This window comes from Boleophthalmus pectinirostris, unplaced genomic scaffold (assembly GCF_026225935.1).
Source record: "Boleophthalmus pectinirostris isolate CB_2022bp ecotype Guang Dong unplaced genomic scaffold, ASM2622593v1 HiC_scaffold_23, whole genome shotgun sequence".
Taxonomy (NCBI): Eukaryota; Metazoa; Chordata; class Actinopteri; order Gobiiformes; family Gobiidae; genus Boleophthalmus; species Boleophthalmus pectinirostris.
This window is the reverse complement of record NW_026571207.1, coordinates 18,885,060-18,907,301: the sequence shown is the minus strand read 5'-3', so window position 1 is coordinate 18,907,301 and position 22,242 is coordinate 18,885,060. Positions and strand designations below refer to the sequence as shown.

At 37.5% G+C, this 22,242-nt stretch overlaps 1 protein-coding gene across 2 annotated transcripts in view; it reads left to right on the top strand.

The window, feature by feature from the left end:
* The window catches only part of fgf13a (fibroblast growth factor 13a), a 72,192-nt gene that overhangs the window by 41,415 nt on the left and 8,535 nt on the right, over positions 1-22,242 (top strand). Inside the window, exons 1-3 of one of the 2 annotated variants that reach the window (XM_020923452.2) lie at positions 10,524-11,201; positions 12,200-12,310; positions 15,079-15,182. In XM_020923452.2, the coding sequence (XP_020779111.1) occupies positions 11,012-11,201; positions 12,200-12,310; positions 15,079-15,182 (405 nt within the window). In that variant the 5' untranslated portion in view covers positions 10,524-11,011. Of the gene's footprint in view, positions 1-10,523; positions 11,202-12,199; positions 12,311-15,078; positions 15,183-22,242 lie in introns of those variants that run through there. The other variant, XM_020923454.2, reaches the window with a different exon arrangement.

The window sequence follows — 22,242 nt, the reverse complement described above, 5'->3', positions numbered from 1 at the left end:
GTTGAAGAGAGATAAGTTTAATGCCAGACTGCGAAACACCCCCAGACATACATAATGTCACTAATGAGAGAAAAAGGGCGACAGTAGCTCAGTTGAATGTTAGTTTGAGTGTTCATGCACTCTTCACAAAGTTGGGGGTTTGATTAATGAATGCTGTTGTTGTGTCTTTGGGCAAACCACATAATGCCCCTCACCACCCCTAGTTGTAGAAAAGCTCATCCAGACTTTTATCTAATGATGGCATTGGAATGTTGGGGTAAAATGTTTAAAGTGGGGGTATTTTACATAGGGTATTGATTGTTAACACAAAACATATTTAGATCACCATCATACGTTTTATTGTTTTGAAAATGCTATATTCACTGAAAAAAAACGTGTCAACATGTTTCAGTAAAGTGATGAGTGTCTCTTATTTTGATGCACCTCAGTGACCAAACATTAAGGCCTTTTTGCATTTGTGTTGCAGCTTTATTGACAAGATAAATCCTCTGCTGCCCACTCATTCATAGCTGTGTAGGCAGAAGCAAGAGAAGAATGGACCACACACCATTCACACATTAGCCTGGGTTACTCACTGCACCACTATTAACTTCTACTTTTTTATTGTTGCTGGGAAATTATTTAGTTATTTGTTAATGTAATGTAATATATTACATTGCTTAGTATTAACATCTTTTATAAGTTTCACTTTTGTTTTTGACACTCTGACTCCCCCTCCTTTTGCTCTCTGTGCTAAGTCATTCCCCCTTCAGAGCTCTATTACATTACAATTGTTATGCATTCTGCTAATGAAACCACTGCGCATCTCATCAGGTTTATGAACTGTTTTGTATATGCTGCTTTTGTAAATTTATAGAAAATTGGGGTGTGGGAACTTGGGTGTTGAAGCTCAAGTTGGATAAAATAGCCTCCACGATCTGATTATACTGAACACTGTAAGAAGTCAATAGATTATAAAGTGATGAGGTTCTCTTATTTTGATGTGACTTAATAACCAAATATGAAGGTCTTTTGCATTTGTGTTGCAGCTTTATTGACAAGATAAATCCTCTGCTGCCCACTCATTCATAGCTGTGTAGGCAGAAGCACAAGAAGAATGGACCACACACCATTCACACATTAGCCTGACTTATTCACTGCACCACCATTTAACTACAGCTAAAACAATATTAACATGTTTCATTCATGTATTTTCTATATCTACATCTTCAACAAGCCTCTGTGTTTGTCAATAGAATGCAGAAATAGACTGCATGAATAAGTAATGCCTGTAGAAATGTAATGTGGCGCTGGGAGAGAGGCAGCCGTAAGTGTCAATATTGAATCAGAGGTGTGTAATTATCGGGGATATTTGAGTTATGTTGGAAGACATAACCTACAAGTTATAATGTAAAAGGTAAAAATTTATGTGGGACACATGTTAGCACTCAACCTTGAAATGGACTTGAAATGAAAGCTAATGTAGCGTATCTTGCATAGAAAACATATTACCCCCTTGCTCACCTAAATGCATCCTATGCATTTAACCTCGAGTTCACATAGCCTGGAAAATCCCCTGTCAATATATAACTCCAGGCTAATGTTGCTAATGGACTGGCCCTGTTATTCTTTTATTTACTAATGACAGCATAATGAGGGCTGGGGCTTAATCTGAGCTAAATGGGAAAAGTGCAAAACATACAAGAGTGAATTTTCACAAGAATGATCTAATTATGCGCTATACTGGGGCCAACTGCTCACTCAGCAACACAGACAGGATGCTGCCATCATGCCAACATAGCTTCCTTTTTCATTTGTCACTATGGAGAACTGGAAAAATTGTAAAGTCAACACAACTGATATTGGCAGGAAATAATTTAATTGATTGTTTTTTTTTTTTTTTTTTTTAGTCGCTGGTACAGTACCATTAAATATTAACAAAAAACAAAACAGTGTTGGGGATACTTTGAAAAAGTAACTAGTTACCCCATTAGTTACTTGTTAAAAATGTATTACACTACTTAGTTTCTGCTTCAAGAAAGTAAATTATTTACTTTACTTTATGATCACATATTTGTACATATATTGTATAAATTAATCAAATATGTGCTAAAGACATTTAAATAGAGGTAAACAACAAATGAGTTGTTTAAGCTGTCTCAAATGATCTCACACCGACTGTCGAAATGTGCTAGCATCTCTATGACACTGCTACAAGCTGCTTCTCTCGGCCTCTGATGTGGTTATCATGCCAATGAGTAACTAGGTAACTAACTATTTTGTTTGTAAATGTAATTTAATTACATGTATTAGTAACCATAATTGAACATTAGACACTAGAAACTTAGGTAAAAGCAGAGATATGAATACACACATAAAAACAATACAGTAGTCCATATACACTTAAACATGTCTATCTTGCATTTAATTACTTACAGAATAGTAATAAAAATCCCTTGAAACATGCATTATACTGTGTCCTGCCTTCACTCTCCACAGATCTTACTAAACTGTTGGCCTGGTAGAGTCACCTGCTTCTCTCCATGGCAAATGAGAGGTTAATTAGATCAATGACCTACTGTGAAATATTCCAGTCAAAACAATAACATTTCCCTTTAGACAAGCAGGTGGCACACCCACCACCCATAAATTTACATAGTGCACCTTCATATTCCTTTTTGTCTAGAAAAGGGGGTGATACGAGGTAAATAAAGATGCCTGCAGTGTGTTTGAGCTTGTTTCCTTAATATGTTATGCCTACATATAGACATTTCACACTGGTTCCCCTCAAGTATAGTTTCTGTGTATTTCTGTGAACCTGAGCCTTGTCACAAATGCTTGAGTGAGTCAGAAGTGTTCTTTTCATCTGACAGTGTGGATCAAGTATTATTCATAATAGGGTTACTTTTAGTGCTGCTTTCTTCTGAAAATAATAATAAGGCTATTTTTCTATCTCACATTTCCAGGGTGACAATTATAGCACCTTAGAGTCAGAACAATGAACAACACGTTTTATCATTGGCTTTTGAAGAATTTTCAGAACAGTTTAGTGGGCAAATATAGACAGCCATGGATAATTTGTTAAAACTAAATGTATGTTGCAAGCTTTAAGTTTTTGATGTTGGTTATTTTTGTATCAATGTATCAACACATTATAATCACAAAAATAGTTCATACCAAATACATCCACTATCCAGGGTCATTTTTGTATGTGTGTTTTTGTGTGCGTGTCAGTGGATTCTTGGAGTGTTCATAAAAGTGAAACCTATAAACATATGGGGAGAAAAGAATTCAATTGAGGTTATGAATCATGATAACACTGTATTTTTTAAAACCTATAGATCTGAAAATGGAAAACTTATGCATTGTAGGATTTCTCATGCAGTATGGCTACTGTATGTGTGGAGGTGGGTAGATGGTACATCATTGTCCTCATCAGCAGTTACCAGGGTCAGATGTGAAGGACGGTGTAATGTATGTGTCAAGACAATGGATGTCCTCTGATGCTGTTGTTCATAAAACAACAATACTTCAACATCTATTAGTACTTGATGTTTCCTTAACCCCTGGCCCTGTCATGGTGATTGTGCACTAAAGTCAGTGGTCCAGCCTCATTACCCTCTGCACAGTCATGGCAGCGCTATGTGATGTGGCCTACACCCCCGCAAGCTCCATCACACTGGGTTTGATGTACTGCACTCTACTATTCTCCATTTGCCTCACACTGAAGCACCAAACAATATACTATATATGTTTTATTTTATGTTATACACCAGCACAAATGAGAGTTTATTAAATACTGCAAAATGGACCCATGTCTATGTACACTGGTTTATGAATGAGTGAATGACTGATGTTTGTGAGCTAATGTGGGACAACAAATAGATATAGGCCAATAGTTTTTTACAGCAAATATATCAGGTATGTTCATTAACATGCACCAAATGAACAAATAATGATAATAATAAAGACTAAGTTGTACAAACCCTACACTCTCTGAGCCTTACTGCAGTGAATGTACATCGAACATATGGTCAGAACTGCATGTTCCTTAAAGTAGTCTTTCCTGCTAATCCAGTCACTGCAGAGACAATTAGATTCACACATCTCATCAGGGCAATGCTGCATATGTGCTGACAGCTCTCTCAGGGTCCATTAAGTAACAACTTCATTTAAACTGGATGTATTGGTGGGTTTCAGATGGGACTATATCACACTGCAATGGCAATGAAATATCTAAAAGATGAATGCAATATTGAACTTTATCTGTTAGTGACTAGACCCAAGAACTCACTATATTTCAACAAACATTTTAACAATATTAATTTTATCTGTCCTCCATCTGTATTAAATATTACGGGTCTACAGAATATTATAATGTCATCAAAAACCCAGCAATGGAATAATAAATCAGTTCGGGTGTAAGGTTAACATGGTGTTTACATGTGCTGAACATTTAGCAATGGCCTCAGAGTGATAGAATGGATAGTGAGAGGCTAGCAGTCCTTCAGATGTACCATAAAGCATGTCCACAACAGCCGTCAGTCTATTTCTAATCTGCGGTTCCCACGGAACATTTATTACAGCCTAAGCACATGAAATCCTCTCTTAAAGGCACTGTACCACATGATACAGAGACAAATTCAAACTGCTGTGTACTGTCTGCATCTCTTTAGAAAGCATTTTCAACCTTTGTAAACCTTTAAGTGGTGTAGGAGCTGGTAAATTCTTCAGTAAGTTGTGACCAAATCTGACCAAGTTTTGTTTTTGTGTCAAGAAGGCAAGACACTTCACCCGCATTGCCTAGTAGGAAAGTGGTGAATAAATGATTGGTGGTGGTTGGAGCGGCCGATGGCGCAGATTGACAGCCTTGTTTCTGTCAGGTTGCCCAAGGGCAGGTGTGACTACTAGAGTAGCTTACCACCACTGAGTATAGAGTGAATGAATAATGACTACTGTGTAGTGCTTTGAGAGGCTTCGACAAGCTTTTAAAGTGCATTACAAGTGTAAGGCATTACTATTATTATTATTATTATTATTATTATTATTATTATTATACATCAGTATTTTTTGTAGCTGTGTGTAATTAAATGTACATTTTGTTGTTTATCTTTGCTGGCATTACCTTAGCTGTGAGTTCCAGTGGAGTTAGTGCTGTCATTGAAACACTGTAATGTTCAATTACTGCACGCTTCAGAGGTCAAGGCCTTTGGGCGACACACTGGAATCATGATAGTCCAGGATTACCAGCTGACAACTGCAACTGTGCAAAGCACAGCTGAAGCTGCAGGAACAAAGGTCTGTCTTTCAATGTTGTTAACAAGGACTATGAATACAGGCAAAGAAAGTAATACATCTCCATTCAATCTATTTGGTCCACATATATTTGGATGTATAAATAATATGTATTGTAAATTCATTTTGTATTGCTGTTGATGTATTGTGCCCAGTGAAGTTTTAATGTGTGCTGTTGCTGCTGTGAGTTGGCCTACATTCTTTACTACACTGTTCTCTATCAGAGCTCCTCCCACCTGTCCCAACTGTGCTTTCCCATCCATTGTTGTTATGTTTCCATTATTTCTCCTGTCTTTGGCAGGAAACATGAAGCCTTTCCCATAACCCATGAATTCATCCAATTCATAGCAACCACAGTATAGAAGGCAGCACAATATACAAACGCTTAATCGCATTTGGAAAACAGTTTATTGTGCTTCCTGCATATATATTCAACCAGGATTTTCATTAACCAGATTTAGTTAGTAAAGGCAATATAAGTTATTGGTACTGCAGGATGATGTTTCTGATGTAGTGCATTTTCCACAACTTTATCCTCTGGTGAAGGATGTGTTGGAAGAACTGATAAATTGAAATTCCCCAGGGGTCATGGAATTGTTCAATAAGCTACAGTCTATCTATGGTGTTCCCTTTTACTAATTGTAAAATTGCCATAATCTTTCATTCGTATTGAATCTCATTTGATCTTTTCAGTCCAGACCACAATCTTTATCAGTGCATGCAATGATTAAAATTTATTGACTACTATTTTCAGGACACAGTTAATCAAATAGATTAGAGCTTTTATCCAGATTTAAAAGAATAGATCCTGTCTCATAGTCTCACTGTGACAACATTAGGTTGACAGTAAATATGGCTGCTGCCTGCTGTTAAATCTCAGTCCGTCCAAATCCATACTTGATGTGTCATTCTGGGAGTGTAATCTAGGACATCTTCACCAAAGCTCAGTGTTTCTGGACTTTGAGAAAAGCTAAAATTAGCACAGAGGTATTAAAAGAAACTTTGAGTCTATTTTGGAAGCAGAGAACTGGAGGACTTTAACAGCAGATGTCCCTTTACAGTGTAATGCACGTCCATTTCCAGACTATGTTCTACTTAATGGAGCAGAAATATCTTCAAAGAGACAAAGTGAGATAAAGTCTGTTTTATATTGTTATTATTTAGGCCCCCAAAACCACACTTACTGCTAACCAACCACAGAGACGCATGGTGTACTTCTGTAAAAAAAGAAAAAAAAAAAAATTCAGTATTTAAGTATAAGTGGCAAGCAGTAGATAAACCTTTCTGCTACAAATAAAATGATTTTCATGTTATACTAAACACATACAAACTTACAATGCACTTTCCACATCCATTAAGTGACATTATCATGCTTCTTCCCTTAGAAATTGAGTGTTTTTAATATGATGTTATCCTTTTTATGTTGCTCTGGGTAAAACTGGAAATTTTTTAGATCAAAAAAGGTATCTGGCAGCTAAAACGCCTCTGTGATATTCCCAACATTTGTTTTTGCATGTTTACTGCCAAGATTCCCAAAACTTTGAAGGTGTTAAAATAATTATAAAAATGCAAAACAAACAGAAACCTGATAACAACATGTTTTCTGTAAGGTATTAAAAATAGCTGTAGAGAAAATAGCCTCTTGAATATACAGTGGTTTATGCATTGATATACTGATTCTGCTCTGACTGCTTTGAGTTTTCCTCAGTAAACAAGTTTTGTGGTGAATTGGCAGATTTTTTATACTGGATGCCCTTCCAGTCACAAGCTATTACCAGGAAGTCTCTTACCCTGGATGCAATCTGAACTGAGTAAACACTGGTTGGAGGTATAACTTTAATGGCCCTGTGTAACTGAATAGCCTAGCAATGTTTTGATTTACCACTTGTACGCTTGTGCTCTTCTGACAGCCACATTTTGCCAATTTTACTTCCAACATTTAAATAACTGTCCATTGTTATCATAACTGTTTCATATTTCAGCTTCTGGTGGTTTGTGATGATGTAGGTAACTTTATTTCTTTTAATTTACATTTATTATTTCATTATTATTTATTATTTATTATTTATGAACAAATAAATGTCCTGCTTTGGGGTCCTCATCTTACTAATGTTGTACCTAAAACATAAACGCGATTTTTAACACAAATATTGAGATGCATAAACCATTTTCTGCATTCCTCACACATTTGCTGATGACTAGTTACTGGCATGCCACAGACTGAGCATCCCATTGCCTCTGTGTTCTCATGGCAAAGCCTGTGAGGGGTGGGACATCACACTATCACTGCCATTGGCCTGTGCCTGTCTCCTCCTCTGCTGGAACCATAACTGACTGATGATTTCTTCTTCTGTATTACCCAACCCCCATTCTCCACACTCATATGACCACCCCCCTCTCCCTCTCCCTTGGTCTCTATCTCCCTCACACACACTCGCTTACGTATGTGCAGTCTCCATGGTAACGCGTGGTATCACTGTGGCACTGGTGGCCTAGCATGCTGCAAGCTGCTGGTGTAATGGATTTACTGTACCAGCATTGACTGAATGAGCAGGCACGACACTGCCTCCAGGCTTAGGAGCTTTGAGCTTCCCTTGAGCTTATGAGAGATCAATGTTTTCACCCTATCTCCCCATTCTACAGCAGAAGTTCACCTCCAAATACTCCCTTTGCAGTGTGATGTGAACACTGCTCACTATATAGAAAACCAAAGTGCCTAGGCCTACAGTGTGATTCTTTGCCCTCTATCTCACACCAAGAGCAAGGTTATCCACTCATTTACTCTGCGCAGCCTAAGGGCCCACTTTGCGCTCCGGGTTTAGAAATTCATTAAACCCCAGGTGCTGTCTGAGCTATTTTAGATTATTAATATGAAATGATTAATTTAATAGTTTGAAAATATTTACCAATGTAAGGTCAAGGTGACGTGTAACCTTGATTTTATACTTAATTTCATGGGGTGGCTCTCTCTAGTGGTGAAGATTGGTATGGCACAGCAGAGCGGACCCTATTCTTCTAGGTGCTTGAGTTCTTGAAAACGCAACTCTTTTTTTTTTTTTTTTTTTTTTTTTTTTTTTTTTAAAAACAAAGGGAAACCCTTACCCCAGAGAGATTTAGAAATGTAGAAAGTCTCTTCTCGTGTTATGACATTTAATTAAGGATTAATGAAATGGCATAATATCATACACTGGATGCATCTATAAACTTAAATTTGTTCTGGTTCCATGTTTCATATATTGAGCTACATTATCAAAATACAACTGCATAATATAAATCCCGTAGATATACAATTTGTTTTATCTGGCTGTATATTGCCATAGGTATGGATGACAATGAAAAGAAAAATTAAGTGCCTATACAGTTTTGCATTTTAAAAATAGTTATTAATCAATTGCTGTATTTTCTATTATATTATTGTATACTCAAGAGAAATAACACTGATTATTTTTTTAAATTCGCAATCTGTGATGCATTTAGGGCCAAACATAAAGGTTCATTCAAGGCAACGGCCGCTTAATTCTTACCTTCGAGCGCCCTCTAGTGAACTGGCCGTGAAGTACTGAACGCCTGTACTGTAGCCCACTATTAAAACATAAATCCTTAAAAGTAGCCTATTTTTTCCAGGAAGCATAATTGTTGACTACTTTGGTAATGTGTGGCCAAACTCGTAATGTAATTGCTAATACAATAACAAATTACAGGATAAGTCACAAAATTCGCTAATATCCCACCAACACTTTTGTCATATGTTAAAACATTGTTGAATATATTCCCTCTAACTTTCATTGTACTGTCTGCACAATACAAATTCTTTTCCTCAGTGCTTATGTCATACCAATATATTTCCGTCGAAAGTAGGGCCCAGCGTAACCAGTTTAGTCCACGCATTATCGGATCAATTTACATCATTTTTGTAATATGATAGCAAAGTCATATCTAGTCCTGGAAAGGAAGTCAGATCTTTTCAGTGCATTTCCATCCATTTTCCTCAGGCGACCACAACGCGTGTTCTTTGTTTTCCGGATCAACAAGACCTCTAAATGAATGTTTAATGAGCATTTTAGAAGTCATAATGGCATGTCGCTAATGTCCCGTAACGATCTTCCTGTTGATGACCACGCCTCGACGCAGCCTGCCCCATCACTACGCCACTGACAGTTGTACTGTTCTGGGGACGGTTTGAAGTTTTGTCTAAATGTAAGACAAGTCGACTCACTGCTCAGTTTGAAGAACGGCCGTATCCTCGGACTATCTCATCAGGGCAAATATGAGTTTTCCTCTAAGAAAAGCAGTGTCAGGTATGTCTATTTTAATGCGTGTGGAATGGGCTAATTTGCACAAACTTTTTAAAGAAATTAGACTGATTTACTTAATTTTGATTTAAGGCTGGTGTTTGTGTCAAGAACATTGTTTTTTGTTTGTTATTTTGGGCTTTTTCGTCAAAAACGCTATAGAGCTGTCCATGGTGCTGAAACACTGCGACATAATGCCTTGTCTGCTTTTCTTTTTCATATTATTATTACTCTATGCTTTTTTTTGTACCTAGCATAATTTAAGTTATATCTCATTCTCCTGTATCAAAATGTGTACTCATATATTTGTATTTATATGTGATTTATTAATTATCATGTTTTTGGTCAGCCCATTTGTGTTTTGTTTGTATTGTATTGTATATGTATATTGGTAGTAAACAGATGTAGCTTACGTCAATTACTTATATATGTATTACTTATGGCAAATTTATTTTAGAAAATATGGCAGCAAAAGTGCAATTGGATTGATGCTGCATTTTATTATGTTGACTCTAGATGGCAGCATTGGCTAGCATGCTAAAAGTCTCCCACTAGAGGCAGCTGACAATTCAAACAATTCAACGGATGTCTGTCTGTCTTTTCATGGAGGGACAGATATTGCTCAATATTAACCGTTTGAAAATATTAGGCCAAGTGTTGAGTGACTGTTTTCATAACATTTGAAAACAGGAGAGGTGTAGCCTATCTCATTGGTAAACACGAGCAATATCTGCAAATGTTAATTTTGAATGAGTAATGAGTAAGGCTGGGCTTCAGCAGCTTAAATTGTACAGTGGTTCTGCACACATGCCCGTGTGTAGAAGTAGTGTAGAGTAAGGGGTGTGCCCAGTGACTGCTTTAGTGTCTCTGTACCCCTCCTCTCACTACTCGCGGCTTGTTGGAGGAGGATTGCCCGGAGAATAGTTTAATGTAGACTACTCTATCCACGATGGAGCACTTGGACCATTATCTAGATTGACTGTACTTCAGATAAGGCCACAATGGCGCTGATGCGTGCGCAGTAAAGAAATAAAGGAGGCGCAGCAAACAGGTGTTTCCAACCAGGGGCCGCGCTCAACTCCTCTCACTCTGAGCTTGAGCCATGTGCGCTGCGACGTAGAGCTCCCTCTGCTTACTTTGACGTTCATGGACAAAAGGATGGGGACATGTCACGCGACATGAGCGTCTTTACGAATGTCTTTGAGTGGACCTCTTTTCCTTCTCGGATGGGTTTTTGTGGACAGAGAACAGTTAAGATTTTGTGCGACTGTAAGTGTGATCCTTCTAGGCTCACCAACTGTTTTTAAAGGCGCGAGCTACAGAAGGCGAACGAGGAAAAGTTCGTGACCTTTTTTTGCTGCACATTTCCTTCCTGAATTCAGTGCTCTGGGTTCTGACGGAGTGAGACTCACTGTACAAGTTTGCACCCTGCCGCCAAGCTGGCCATGGCAGCAGCTATCGCCAGCTCCCTCATCAGGCAGAAGAGGCAGGCGAGGGAGCGGGAAAAGTCGAACGCCTGCCGCTGCGTGAGTAGTCCCAGTAAAACCAAAGGGAGCTGCGAAAAACCCAGCAGACTCAGCGTCTTCTCCCGAGTCAAACTCTTCAGCTCCAAGAAGAGACGCAGAAGACGTCCAGGTCTGTAACGCTGCGGGCTCTTTTGATAGCACCTTAAATACTATAACAGAGCACTGTCTCGCAATCAGAATCTTAGCCGATGTTTGGACATTTCCACCATATTTGATATGTAACTATGCTTATTTGATTATGAGGAATGACTGAGACTGTTTTCCAAGTTTCAGTCATTCCTCTTAATGACTGAAAATATTGAACAACGGTGTAAAAGTCATATAGTCAAAGTCATAAACTCATATGCAACACACTGAGATGAAGATGTTCTTGCTTTCATTTTAAATTTAAAAATGTATGTGATTTTCACTTCCCACCAGTGAATTTGTTTTTAAATGAGCCATTGCTTCATTTCATTCATTTTTCATGCTTGGTTTCTGTGATCAAAGCAATGGTATCTAAACTTTTCTCACTGGAGTTTTAGTTGTATTGACTCATTTTTAATTAGTATAGTAATTTGAGTTGACCAACTTTGAGTTTTGTGATCCTCCCAGTGCGTACAACTTCAGTGCACACAAGTAACCTTAGCCCGAGCAGAAAGGGCAGTATTGAAAGGTAAGTGAGATGAAAGGATAGATGAAAGGTGTGGTAAACCACAGTAAAGGACACTCCACTTGGGACAATAACTGGGGAATAGAGAGCACTTAGCTCTAGTGCACAGAACCACACAGACACAGACTGACAGGCGAGACAGAACACTTTCATTGAAAATATTGACTTCTCGAGTAGAGCGTTAATTATGCATTCAGTGAACCCAGTACAGACTGTGGTGATACCATGGAAAAAGTGAAAAAGTGAAATAAAGTTATCCATGTTTTTCCTAATCAGAGGTTTTGTCTTCCATGAAAGTACCATCTGAAACTTTTTGGTTGCATTGACAACCTTGATGTTGATTCTGACTGATTTGAAAGGGTAAAAGTGTGTCCTGGCACCTTGATTCCATCTCTATAAAATGTTAAATCCTACATGAAGATCTTATGTAGTGTTGGTTTGTGTGTGTTCCACAGAGCCCCAGCTGAAAGGGATCGTGACAAAACTGTACAGCCGACAGGGTTTCCACCTCCAGCTGCAGGCTGACGGCACCATCGATGGAACTAAGGAGGAAGACAATGGTTACAGTGAGTACTGAGTACTTTTCTCCACTCAGGCAAGCTGTTAGACTCAAAGTAGTTTACATGACAACTTCAAGATTTACCTTCACTCCCAATGCATTCTTTTCTTCAGAATTATAATTGTAAAATTCACAATGCTTATGTCTTAGATTATTAGAATATTGAACAATATTATATATTTAAGCTGAGAGAAGGTCTCAAAAAGCTAAAGGCTTACATTTTATATAACATTTTACTGACTATGTGAAGTGGACAAGTGTCAGTGGTCCTTACTCTTGACTAAGTGGAAGTAGATATTCAGGTAAAATCTACATTTCCCATAAGCCTATTTTTCAAACTCATTTATTTTATTTTAACATTGAAATAAGACAACATTCAGAGTTATGTAAACCAGGGCTTCAGTGTGATTCAGATACCGGCTTTAAGAAAGATTAAGTGTGACTAAAATGATATGGTTGCAGCAGAAGTGAGAGACAGAAACTGTCTCCACTTAAACAGGTAATGGATTTGCAAAGCTCATTAAAGAACTTTGATGGTCTCTGTTTATGACACTAAGCAGATTTAGAGCCTCTGTTTTCCCTCAGTCTCCTAAGGAAATGCAATAAGGATCAGAAGTCTTTGTTCCCTGTATCTATGACACCTCTTACATAACTGCTGGCCTGCATCACTCAATACACTTCATGAAGAAAATTAAAGACCATGTTTAAACAGGAAAAAGAAGGAAGAGTGAATCTTGTTGCACTGCTCCAAAAATAGCGTTGTTAGGGTGCGCTTGTCTCCATGGTGACGGAGCGCTCCTCTTGGAGATACTGGTGTCTTATGATGGTAGGAGAGGACCTACTCAAAGACGTACACAAGCACATGGGGTGGAGAAGGATGTGATCTGAGTTACAGTGGTGCATTTAAAAGAGGAAAATCTTGAATCAGATTGTTCCAGTTTTCTACTAAACTAAAACATACATATAAGCATAAACATATATTGTAGTACTGAAAGTGATTCTAGTCCTTTGTAATACAAGTTATTACATTATGAGTAAAACAATACTTCACTTCACATCTTTCTTAAAGGGCTGATGATACAAATAGGTCTATAACAGTTTCATTCTTTTTCAGGTTGATCAGGGGTTTTGGGTTCTGCGCATTTGTCCCTTTTCAACTGGCCATTCACTTTAGTGACAGTTCAAAGGTCGATCTATTTAAAAATATGCAGTAATCATCACTGTTGTGAACACTTGAATGCAGCCTCTTGCCTGTCTCATGACCCCTGACCCCTTTTATGACTGCAGTATCAGGAGTAGAAAGTGTCAGTGAAAAGAAGAGAGCCACAGTGTCTCATGTTCTGTGAAAGGAGATAGGTACCACAACAGGAAACACACCCATTAGGCTTTAATATCCCAAATTATTTTTGCACAGTCACTTTTAAATACAGTTATTAATGCCAGTATAGCAAATACAAAAATCACAGTATTGTCAGACATTTAGTCATCCCCTCTTACATGCTATATTTTATTGTTTCTTGCCTACAAATGGTTAAACTACTGAACTAAATGTTTAAAATGAAAAACACAAAAGCCTGTGCTTCCTTGTCAATTTAAATTGGCCTTGCACACTGGTGGGAGGACCAATCATGGCAGCTGTCCCCGGGGCCTCCTCCTCTTGCACCTGAATGGTGTGGGTGGCTGCCCTGTCATCCACTCCACTGTGGTGCTCAGGTGCTCCCAGCAGCCTCATGGTAATTGAGTTTCCCCTGTGCACAAGTGCCATCCCCACAAAGCTCTATAATCCTGCTCAAATGAAGAACAGAAGTACAGATGCAGACATGTAGGGAGCATCATGGAGAAAGAGAGAAAGAAAGAGCTAAAGTCAAAAAGATAAGAAAACCAGTGGATAAAATGGCAGTAGAGTGTCCCTGTGTAAAGAAGCTGTGTAAAAGTTGTGCGCTAAGTCACATTCATAACTTCTTGGCACTGGACCATAAAACCTCTGCACTGCAGCACTGAGCAATGTTCCAAAAAGTTTCAAAACTTTGCTGTACACACAAAAAAGTACAAGCACTGTCCCTTGGCACCCCCTCCAAATGATGAGACCAGATGAGACTTTAACAATTAATAATAGTATGCATTTTAAGTTATTAATCACAAAATGCTCTAGCTAATTTACTCCAGTATGCTCCTGTGCTACTAGCTTGACATTCCCCTGGGAGTTGTTACTACATTTCCATTGTGATGTTTCCTGGTTGGGGTGAAATTGTGTCTTATCAAACATGATTCATTTTATACAGTATCTAAGCATTAACTGACTAACTGACTTTCATATATATAATTCATTTTAGTTTCATTCACACATGTTTGAATGACCCTGCATGCTGAAGCTGCCTCACTATCAGACTTCTTCCTGTTTTTAAAGTGATTTCACATTTATTCAACTTGCTCCTCATTTCAGTGCTCAAATGCAGCTGTTGGTTTTTAGCTTTATTTGAACAGCTTCACTCCTCAGTACACTTGTGAATCTGGCTGGCTTTCCCTACATGCATATTACTTCTTTACAAATTATAAAATATCAATGTTGTCCAAAAATCCATCATAAATAGTAAAGCGTTAAAGAAGCAGTGCACTCATGTATTTGTTGGTTGGTAGATCCTATGAGACTTATACATATAATTTGTGGATTTACAGTTCGCTGAGTAAGTGTCTGAGCATGAAATAGCCCATCAAATGTTTATATACTAAATGACTGAACTTCATTTTGATGCTGTATTCTTTGTGTTTCCTCAGCCATGTTCAACCTTATTCCTGTGGGGCTGCGGGTGGTTGCCATTCAGGGAGTGCAGACTAAACTCTACTTGGCCATGAACAGTGAAGGATTCTTGTACACATCAGTAAGTATCTGCTTTTTGTATAGTACTGACTGACCATACCTCTGATTCTGAAAAAAACAACATCCTAATAAGTGAACATCTGCTTCATTTTATTTATGCACTTTGTTTTTTGTTAATGTTCCCATATTATGCAAAATTTACTCTTGTAAACTTTAAATCATGTTAGAATTGTTACCTCACCAAAAACATACTTGTGTTTTGATTCATTCACACATATTTGAGTAACCCTTTATTATTAGTCTGTCTGTGGTAGTGACAGTAAAGTGAACGGATGAGGGCAGGGCAAATTGTGAACTCATCCCTGTGATGAGCAGCTTTTTTGGTCAAATCATCACATAATAATTCACTCATTTTCTTTTGAATGCAGCTCTATGCTCAAAGACACTTTACGCCACTCTCACCTCCTATTGGTCAGCTTCAGCTATGCTCTAAGTGAGTGGCATTTGAATTTAGCCAACTGCAATGAAGTGTGCACTTTCAGAAGAAGCAGGTGACTTAAGTTACCTCTGCAAGGCTACAAAACACAAAAAGAACATGAACCATGATAAAATCAACATCATCATCTGGCTCCAAGAAAATCATTATATTTTTTGGCATATCACCCACCCCTAGTCTTCACTCTTTTTTGTCACCAGTATACTCCTAAGGTATAGATACAGTAACTGCACAAAAACAAATATGATGATGATGATTTTTACTGAGAACTACACATATTAATAATAATATTGCTTTAGCATTGTAATGCACTTTACAGACTCGCCAAAGCCTTTCAAAGTACTACACTGTAGTCTTTATTCATTTACTCCATACTCAGTTATGGTAAGCTGTGTGGCTATCAGTCTGCTCCATCAGCCCCTCTGACCACCAGCAATCACTCACGCACACACGCTTTCCCTACTAGGCAATGTGGATGAAGTGTCTTGCCTAAGATTCTAATCACTGAGCCACTGACAATATTCAAAGTCATGTAGTTTTTTTGTTGTCTTAAGTTCATGTTTACTTACATAATCCATTTAGTCATCATTGTTTTATGACAAAAGTCACGTTTATAGCTGTTGTTTGACTTGGTGCCTTGCAGAAGTTGACAAAGGTCACAGCAGAGCATGCATACAGTGGTAGTTTTGCATTATCTGTCCTTCGTAAAGTAAGCACCAAATATCGACCTGTCTGCTATTGATACCTGTAATCTGCATTGTGTCCTGAACATGTAAACACCTGAAGGAAATTAATTTAAAAAGAAAATTCTAATATTGCTCTGTAGAATTTAACAATATGAGTACAATTAATTCACAAGAACAAAGACTGACAGTATAATGGCCCCAGCTAACTGAGTATATGTTCTGCATATAATTATATTTTCATAGCACTAGTCACTGTTTGACAACATGTCCATGGGGGTTCCTATGGCTAAGCTCGCCTGAGGGGACTGTACACATATAATTGAAATACAACACTCCATCAATGTGCATTACATACACAATAATGTAACATGGCTCCCCAGCAGTCTGTCGCTCTCACTGATCCTAATGAAGGCTACTCGGCTCACTGTAATTAAGCATATTAAATAAGCCTCAAGATTAATTCAATAAAGTTCAATGTCAACAAGCCACTAACAGCTGTTCAAATGGAAAGACAAAAGAGCCTTGTATCAAGCCATGAATAGAGCTTAAATTAAGAGACTGACATTAGTAGGGAGGTGTCAGCTTTTACACAGGTTATCAGGATTGGGGGAATTGTGTTATGTAAGTCAATATAATAGGATAATATTTGCACAATCTAAAACTTTTTACACACACATTTAAACAATAAACTTGGTTTCATTTCTACAGCTTGGCATTATCCACAAAGTCCACTGTTGTTATGATTCATTTAGGCAGCAAGTGAACATTTTGTCCTCAAAGTTGATGTGTTAGAATTTCAGAAAGTGTTGAGTATTTGCTAATTTGAGATGAGTGGTGTCACATTTCAAAAGACAACAGTTTTGGTGAAGAGAAGAGGAGGAATTCACACTCATTTCAGTTTTCAAACTTATAAATTTGCATACACTCCATGTCAAAGTAGTGTCTGAAAGCCAAATGTTTTCTTACATGGTACTTGGTGTCAAAATTTTGAGAACCACTGGTCCCTAGTGTGTGACCCAGGCTTAAAGGGCCCATATTACATTATTTTCTGATCAGTGTTATAATGTTGTTCCCTCATCTAAAACATACTCGCTGTTGTGTTTTGTTTCATTCACACATGTTTAGCACACAAACCCTGACTTCATTTCACAAATAGCAAACACATTGTTCCACTTTGTGATGTCATGTGGTAATACAGGAAGTGCTTCACTGTGTTTTTAAACTCCATCCACCTTCACTAGAATTATTTGGATTATTTTAGCCCTAGCATTGCCAGTCTCTACTGAAAAAAAAGTGAAAGTTATCTGTTAACATGAAAACTACCCATCTATGACATCACAAGGGGGAACAGAGCATTTTGAACTTTGGAGATGTAGACAGCCTAATAATTACTCAAAAAAGTGTGGATGAAACAAAACACAACTCCAAGTATGCTTGTGATGAGGTAACAACATTCTAGCATGGCTGATAGTATAGTTGTCATTGTCTTAATAAATACTTCTTTTATGTGAGTTACGTAATATAATTAGGTATCACAGACTACATGGTGTTACATGTACTGTATGTTCTGAGATTTGAGGAGCAGGAGGCGATATATAATGAGAAAAGCTGTGACTGAGGCAGAACTTAGCTGTGAATATATTCAGCGTCACCTAGATGGTAAAAACACTCGAATTACAGCATATTCTTTACTATACATTTCATACTATGGAATATTTCAGGGAAAGCAATGGCATATCCAAGGAGACAGAAAAGTTACATAGTGCACCTTTAAAAATATTTGACAGTTTTTCATATTTTGCTTAATTTTTATAAAGTTTTCTAGAACTACAAGATGATGATGTACAATGCAAAAAGCTCATCTCAGTAAGGTCTGCTTATTGTTTAAAATACTGTAAATGGATGAGAAATGGAATTGAGAATTGTGGTGTAAATTCAACACAAATTAAATGAAATGTGGGTCTTGCCTGAAGCTGCAAGATTGCCCATCATGTTTGAAAAGATCTTTTCCAGACAGGACTTTATGAAACTATTCTGAACACGTCATCACTTAAATACTAGATTCTTCACATTGCAGTTTTTGTCCCAGACTTAATTGAATGCTGCCTGAAGCTCTTTGCAAAAACATTGTAGAACCAAAATGTTGTCCCAAACTGCTACAAACAAGTGTGAGTCCTTGTCTTGGGCCCTTTGACTCCACTCCAGTTAGAGACGCACCAGTCACACTCCCAGTGCTTTTATCCATTTAGCGCTCACAAAGCCTTCGGTAAATAACTGCTGCTGCAGCGTCTCCCTCCACTGGGCTGTGTCATTAACTAGTCCAACGTGCAGGGTGCTCCATTGTCAACACAATGTGGGTGTGTCTATTTGTGTTTGCAATTTGTAAGGCTGTTCAAAAGCAATGTAGGCCCAAACAAGTGAACAAAAGCTACCCTGAGTAGCACAGAGCAAGTCAAGTTTAGGAAGAGTTGAAGTACTGGCCTCTTTTAAGCGTCATGAGTGTTGTGGGCTATTGAAAAAAGTAGCAAAGTGCTGATTTCATTGTCGTAATTGCTGTTGTTTCTACTTCCCTTTAGCATTGATTGGACCCATCTGGGAAAATGCAGCCAATACATTTTACGGAGGATGCTAGATCCATTACAGTGTCTCTACTCCTACTACTGAATTGTAAACATGATCAGTAATTACTCCCCAGGAAGCATCACAAAAGCATCATAATTGATTGTGGTTTGACATGGATCATTTATTCACTATTATTGATGCTGGCAGACAGTAAATACATTACATTTGTGGACATTAAGTATTGTTTGTATAATGATAGTGTTCATAGTACTGTATAAAGAGGTGGGGCAGCTGAGGTTTTCTCTTGTTTAACAAAGACGCCTTCTCTGTCTTTTCTGGATCAACTACATCACATTAACAAAGAAGGTCCAAGATTAAAGATTGAGAAGTGTAGCACCTCAGTACAAATAGAAGCGATATGTTTGCCTACATTTTCACACTTTACAATACTAATAGTATTACTAGTACTATTACTGATATATTACTACTAATATAAATCAAATACCAGTCCTACACCTGTGTTATAATTTTGAATAAATTAAACTTAAGAATAATGTATATTTTATATGATATATAAAACAGTTTGTTACTTATCTGTCTTACACGTGCCTTCGATAAGGAAAAAAACAAGACTTTGACATGGGCTATCCAAAATGATCTTGCACTTCTTTGTAATATTAACAATGGCTTTGTAGAGCTTCCAGCACCAAACTGTCAGGACAAATTCTGAGAGCTACAAAAATAAACACAAGCAAGACACAGACAGACATGACACTTCACAAAACACACCAGTGCCACATCAAAGACTTGTGCTCCCAGAGCTGTGCACTGTCTTAACTTATAATACTTTTGTTGTTATTAAGAATCTAGGCCATGTACAATGTTTTGGCTTTGCAAGTTACAGTCATAGCTTCCAAAGAAGCAACTTAAATTATTATAAATTCAACCAATTTGCATTAAAATGGCCATAGAACAGTTTTATATATTTTTTAGTTTTGGTCCAAAATTTCATTTTTTTTTTTTTAAGGCCTGTTTATCACACCCTTCACCTAATGTCTAACATACTATAATTTGTCAGCCTATCTGTCCATTATTTTTTATTTTATTGAACTACATAGAAAGACTGTGGTCAGGAGTATCATTTTAACAAAACAAGTAACTTGTTACAATTAATCAGAAGATATGATTTAGCTCTGTGACTAAGCTGGTGTGAACTTGCTTTTTTCCTTGTGAAGTTGTTGCGCACATAAAACAGTGAGCATAGTGCTTTTCATTTTTTCACCCTTAGCCACCTTCTTTCTCTGTGGCAGGATGTTGCCAGGGTGGTAGCAGTGTAGCTGTGAGTGTAGCAAGTCTGCTGGGGCAGGAGTGAATGATCAAAAACACTTGTGTGGGGCAGGATCTGCTTTGGAGCACTGAACTGAAAACACTGTTCCAAATCTGCAGGACAGCACATGTTCAAGTTTTGTGAAGAATGTGCTGGATGATATTTGTGCACAAACTGGAATACACCTTTCTTAGCAGAATATATATACAGTGTTGGGAAGGTTCCTTTTAAAATGTATTCCCCTACAGATTACAGATTACATACACCAAAATGTAGTTTGTAACGTAACCCATTAAGTTACTTAAAGTGAGCAACGCAATCTGAATACTTTGGATTACTTGATTTGCTGTAGAGAAGCAAAGACGAGGATATCGTGACATAAGAATTTATGTCTGCTAAAAGAAAATAAAAGACTTTACTTAACCGTATTAAAAATATTATTGATAAGAAGAGAAGGAGACAGAGTCCACACAGCATGATTTAGTCCTGTTAAATCCTGATTTAGTCCTGGTTTAGTCCTGGTTTAGACCTGGTTTAGACCTGGTTTTAGATCTGGTTTAGTCCTGGTTTAGACCTGCTTTAGACCTGGTTTTAGATCTGGTTTAGTCCTGGTTTAGACCTGGTTTAGTCCTGTTTTAGACCTGGTTTAGACCTGGTTTAGACCTGGTTTTAGATGTGGTTTAGATCTAGTTTAGAGCTGGTTTTAGTCCTGGTTTAATCCTGATTTAGTCCTGGTTTAGACATGGTTTAGACCTGGTTTAGACCTGGTTTTGGATGTGGTTTAGATCTAGTTTAGAGCTGGTTTAGACCTGCTTTAGACCTGGTTTTAGATGTGGTTTAGATCTAGTTTAGAGCTGGTTTAGTCCTGTTTTAGACCTGGTTTAGACCTGGTTTTAGATGTGGTTTAGATCTAGTTTAGAGCTGGTTTTAGTCCTGGTTTAATCCTGATTTAGTCCTGGTTTAGACATGGTTTAGACCTGGTTTAGACCTGGTTTTGGATGTGGTTTAGATCTAGTTTAGAGCTGGTTTAGACCTGGTTTAGACCTGCTTTAGACCTGGTTTTAGATGTGGTTTAGATCTAGTTTAGAGCTGGTTTAGTCCTGTTTTAGACCTGGTTTTAGATGTGGTTTAGATCTAGTTTAGAGCTGGTTTTAGTCCTGGTTTAATCCTGATTTAGTCCTGGTTTAGACATGGTTTAGACCTGGTTTAGACCTGGTTTTGGATGTGGTTTAGATCTAGTTTAGAGCTGCTTTAGACCTGGTTTAGACCTGCTTTAGACCTGGTTTTAGATGTGGTTTAGATCTAGTTTAGAGCTGGTTTAGTCCTGTTTTAGTCCTGGTTTAGACCTGGTTTAGACCTGGTTTTAGATGTGGTTTAGATCTAGTTTAGAGCTGGTTTTAGTCCTGGTTTAGTCCTGATTTAGATCTAGTTTAGATCTAGTTTAGTCCTGGATTAGACCTGGTTTAGACCTGGTTTATATCTAGTTTAGATCTATCTTATAGCTGGTTTTAGTCCTGGTTTAGTCCTGGTTTAGTCCTGGTTTAGACCTGGTTTAGACCTGGTTTAGACCTGGTTTAGATCTAGTTCAGACTTGGTTTAGTTTCCAGCAGTGAGTGGAATTACCGGAAAAAAAGAAAAGAAAAAAAAGGGGGGGATATAGCCCAAAATGTGAAAACAGGAAAACAGGAAAATCCCACCATGTAATCCAATTATTTCAACAAAGTAACTGTAATCTAATTACCACTCATTCAAACAGTAACTGTAACTGAATACAGTTACTCATAATTTGCACTCTGATTACGTGACTCCGGTACATGTAATCTGTTACTCCCCAACACTGTATATATATATATATATATATATATATATATATATATATATATATATATATATATATATATATATATATATATATATATATATATATATATATATATTATATTATTCACATATTATTAAAATGACTTAGAAACTGTTAGCCATGCTACAATAGTTTTCTCTCATTAGCCTACTCAAATTTGTAGTCACATTTGCAGTGAATCATCCAGTG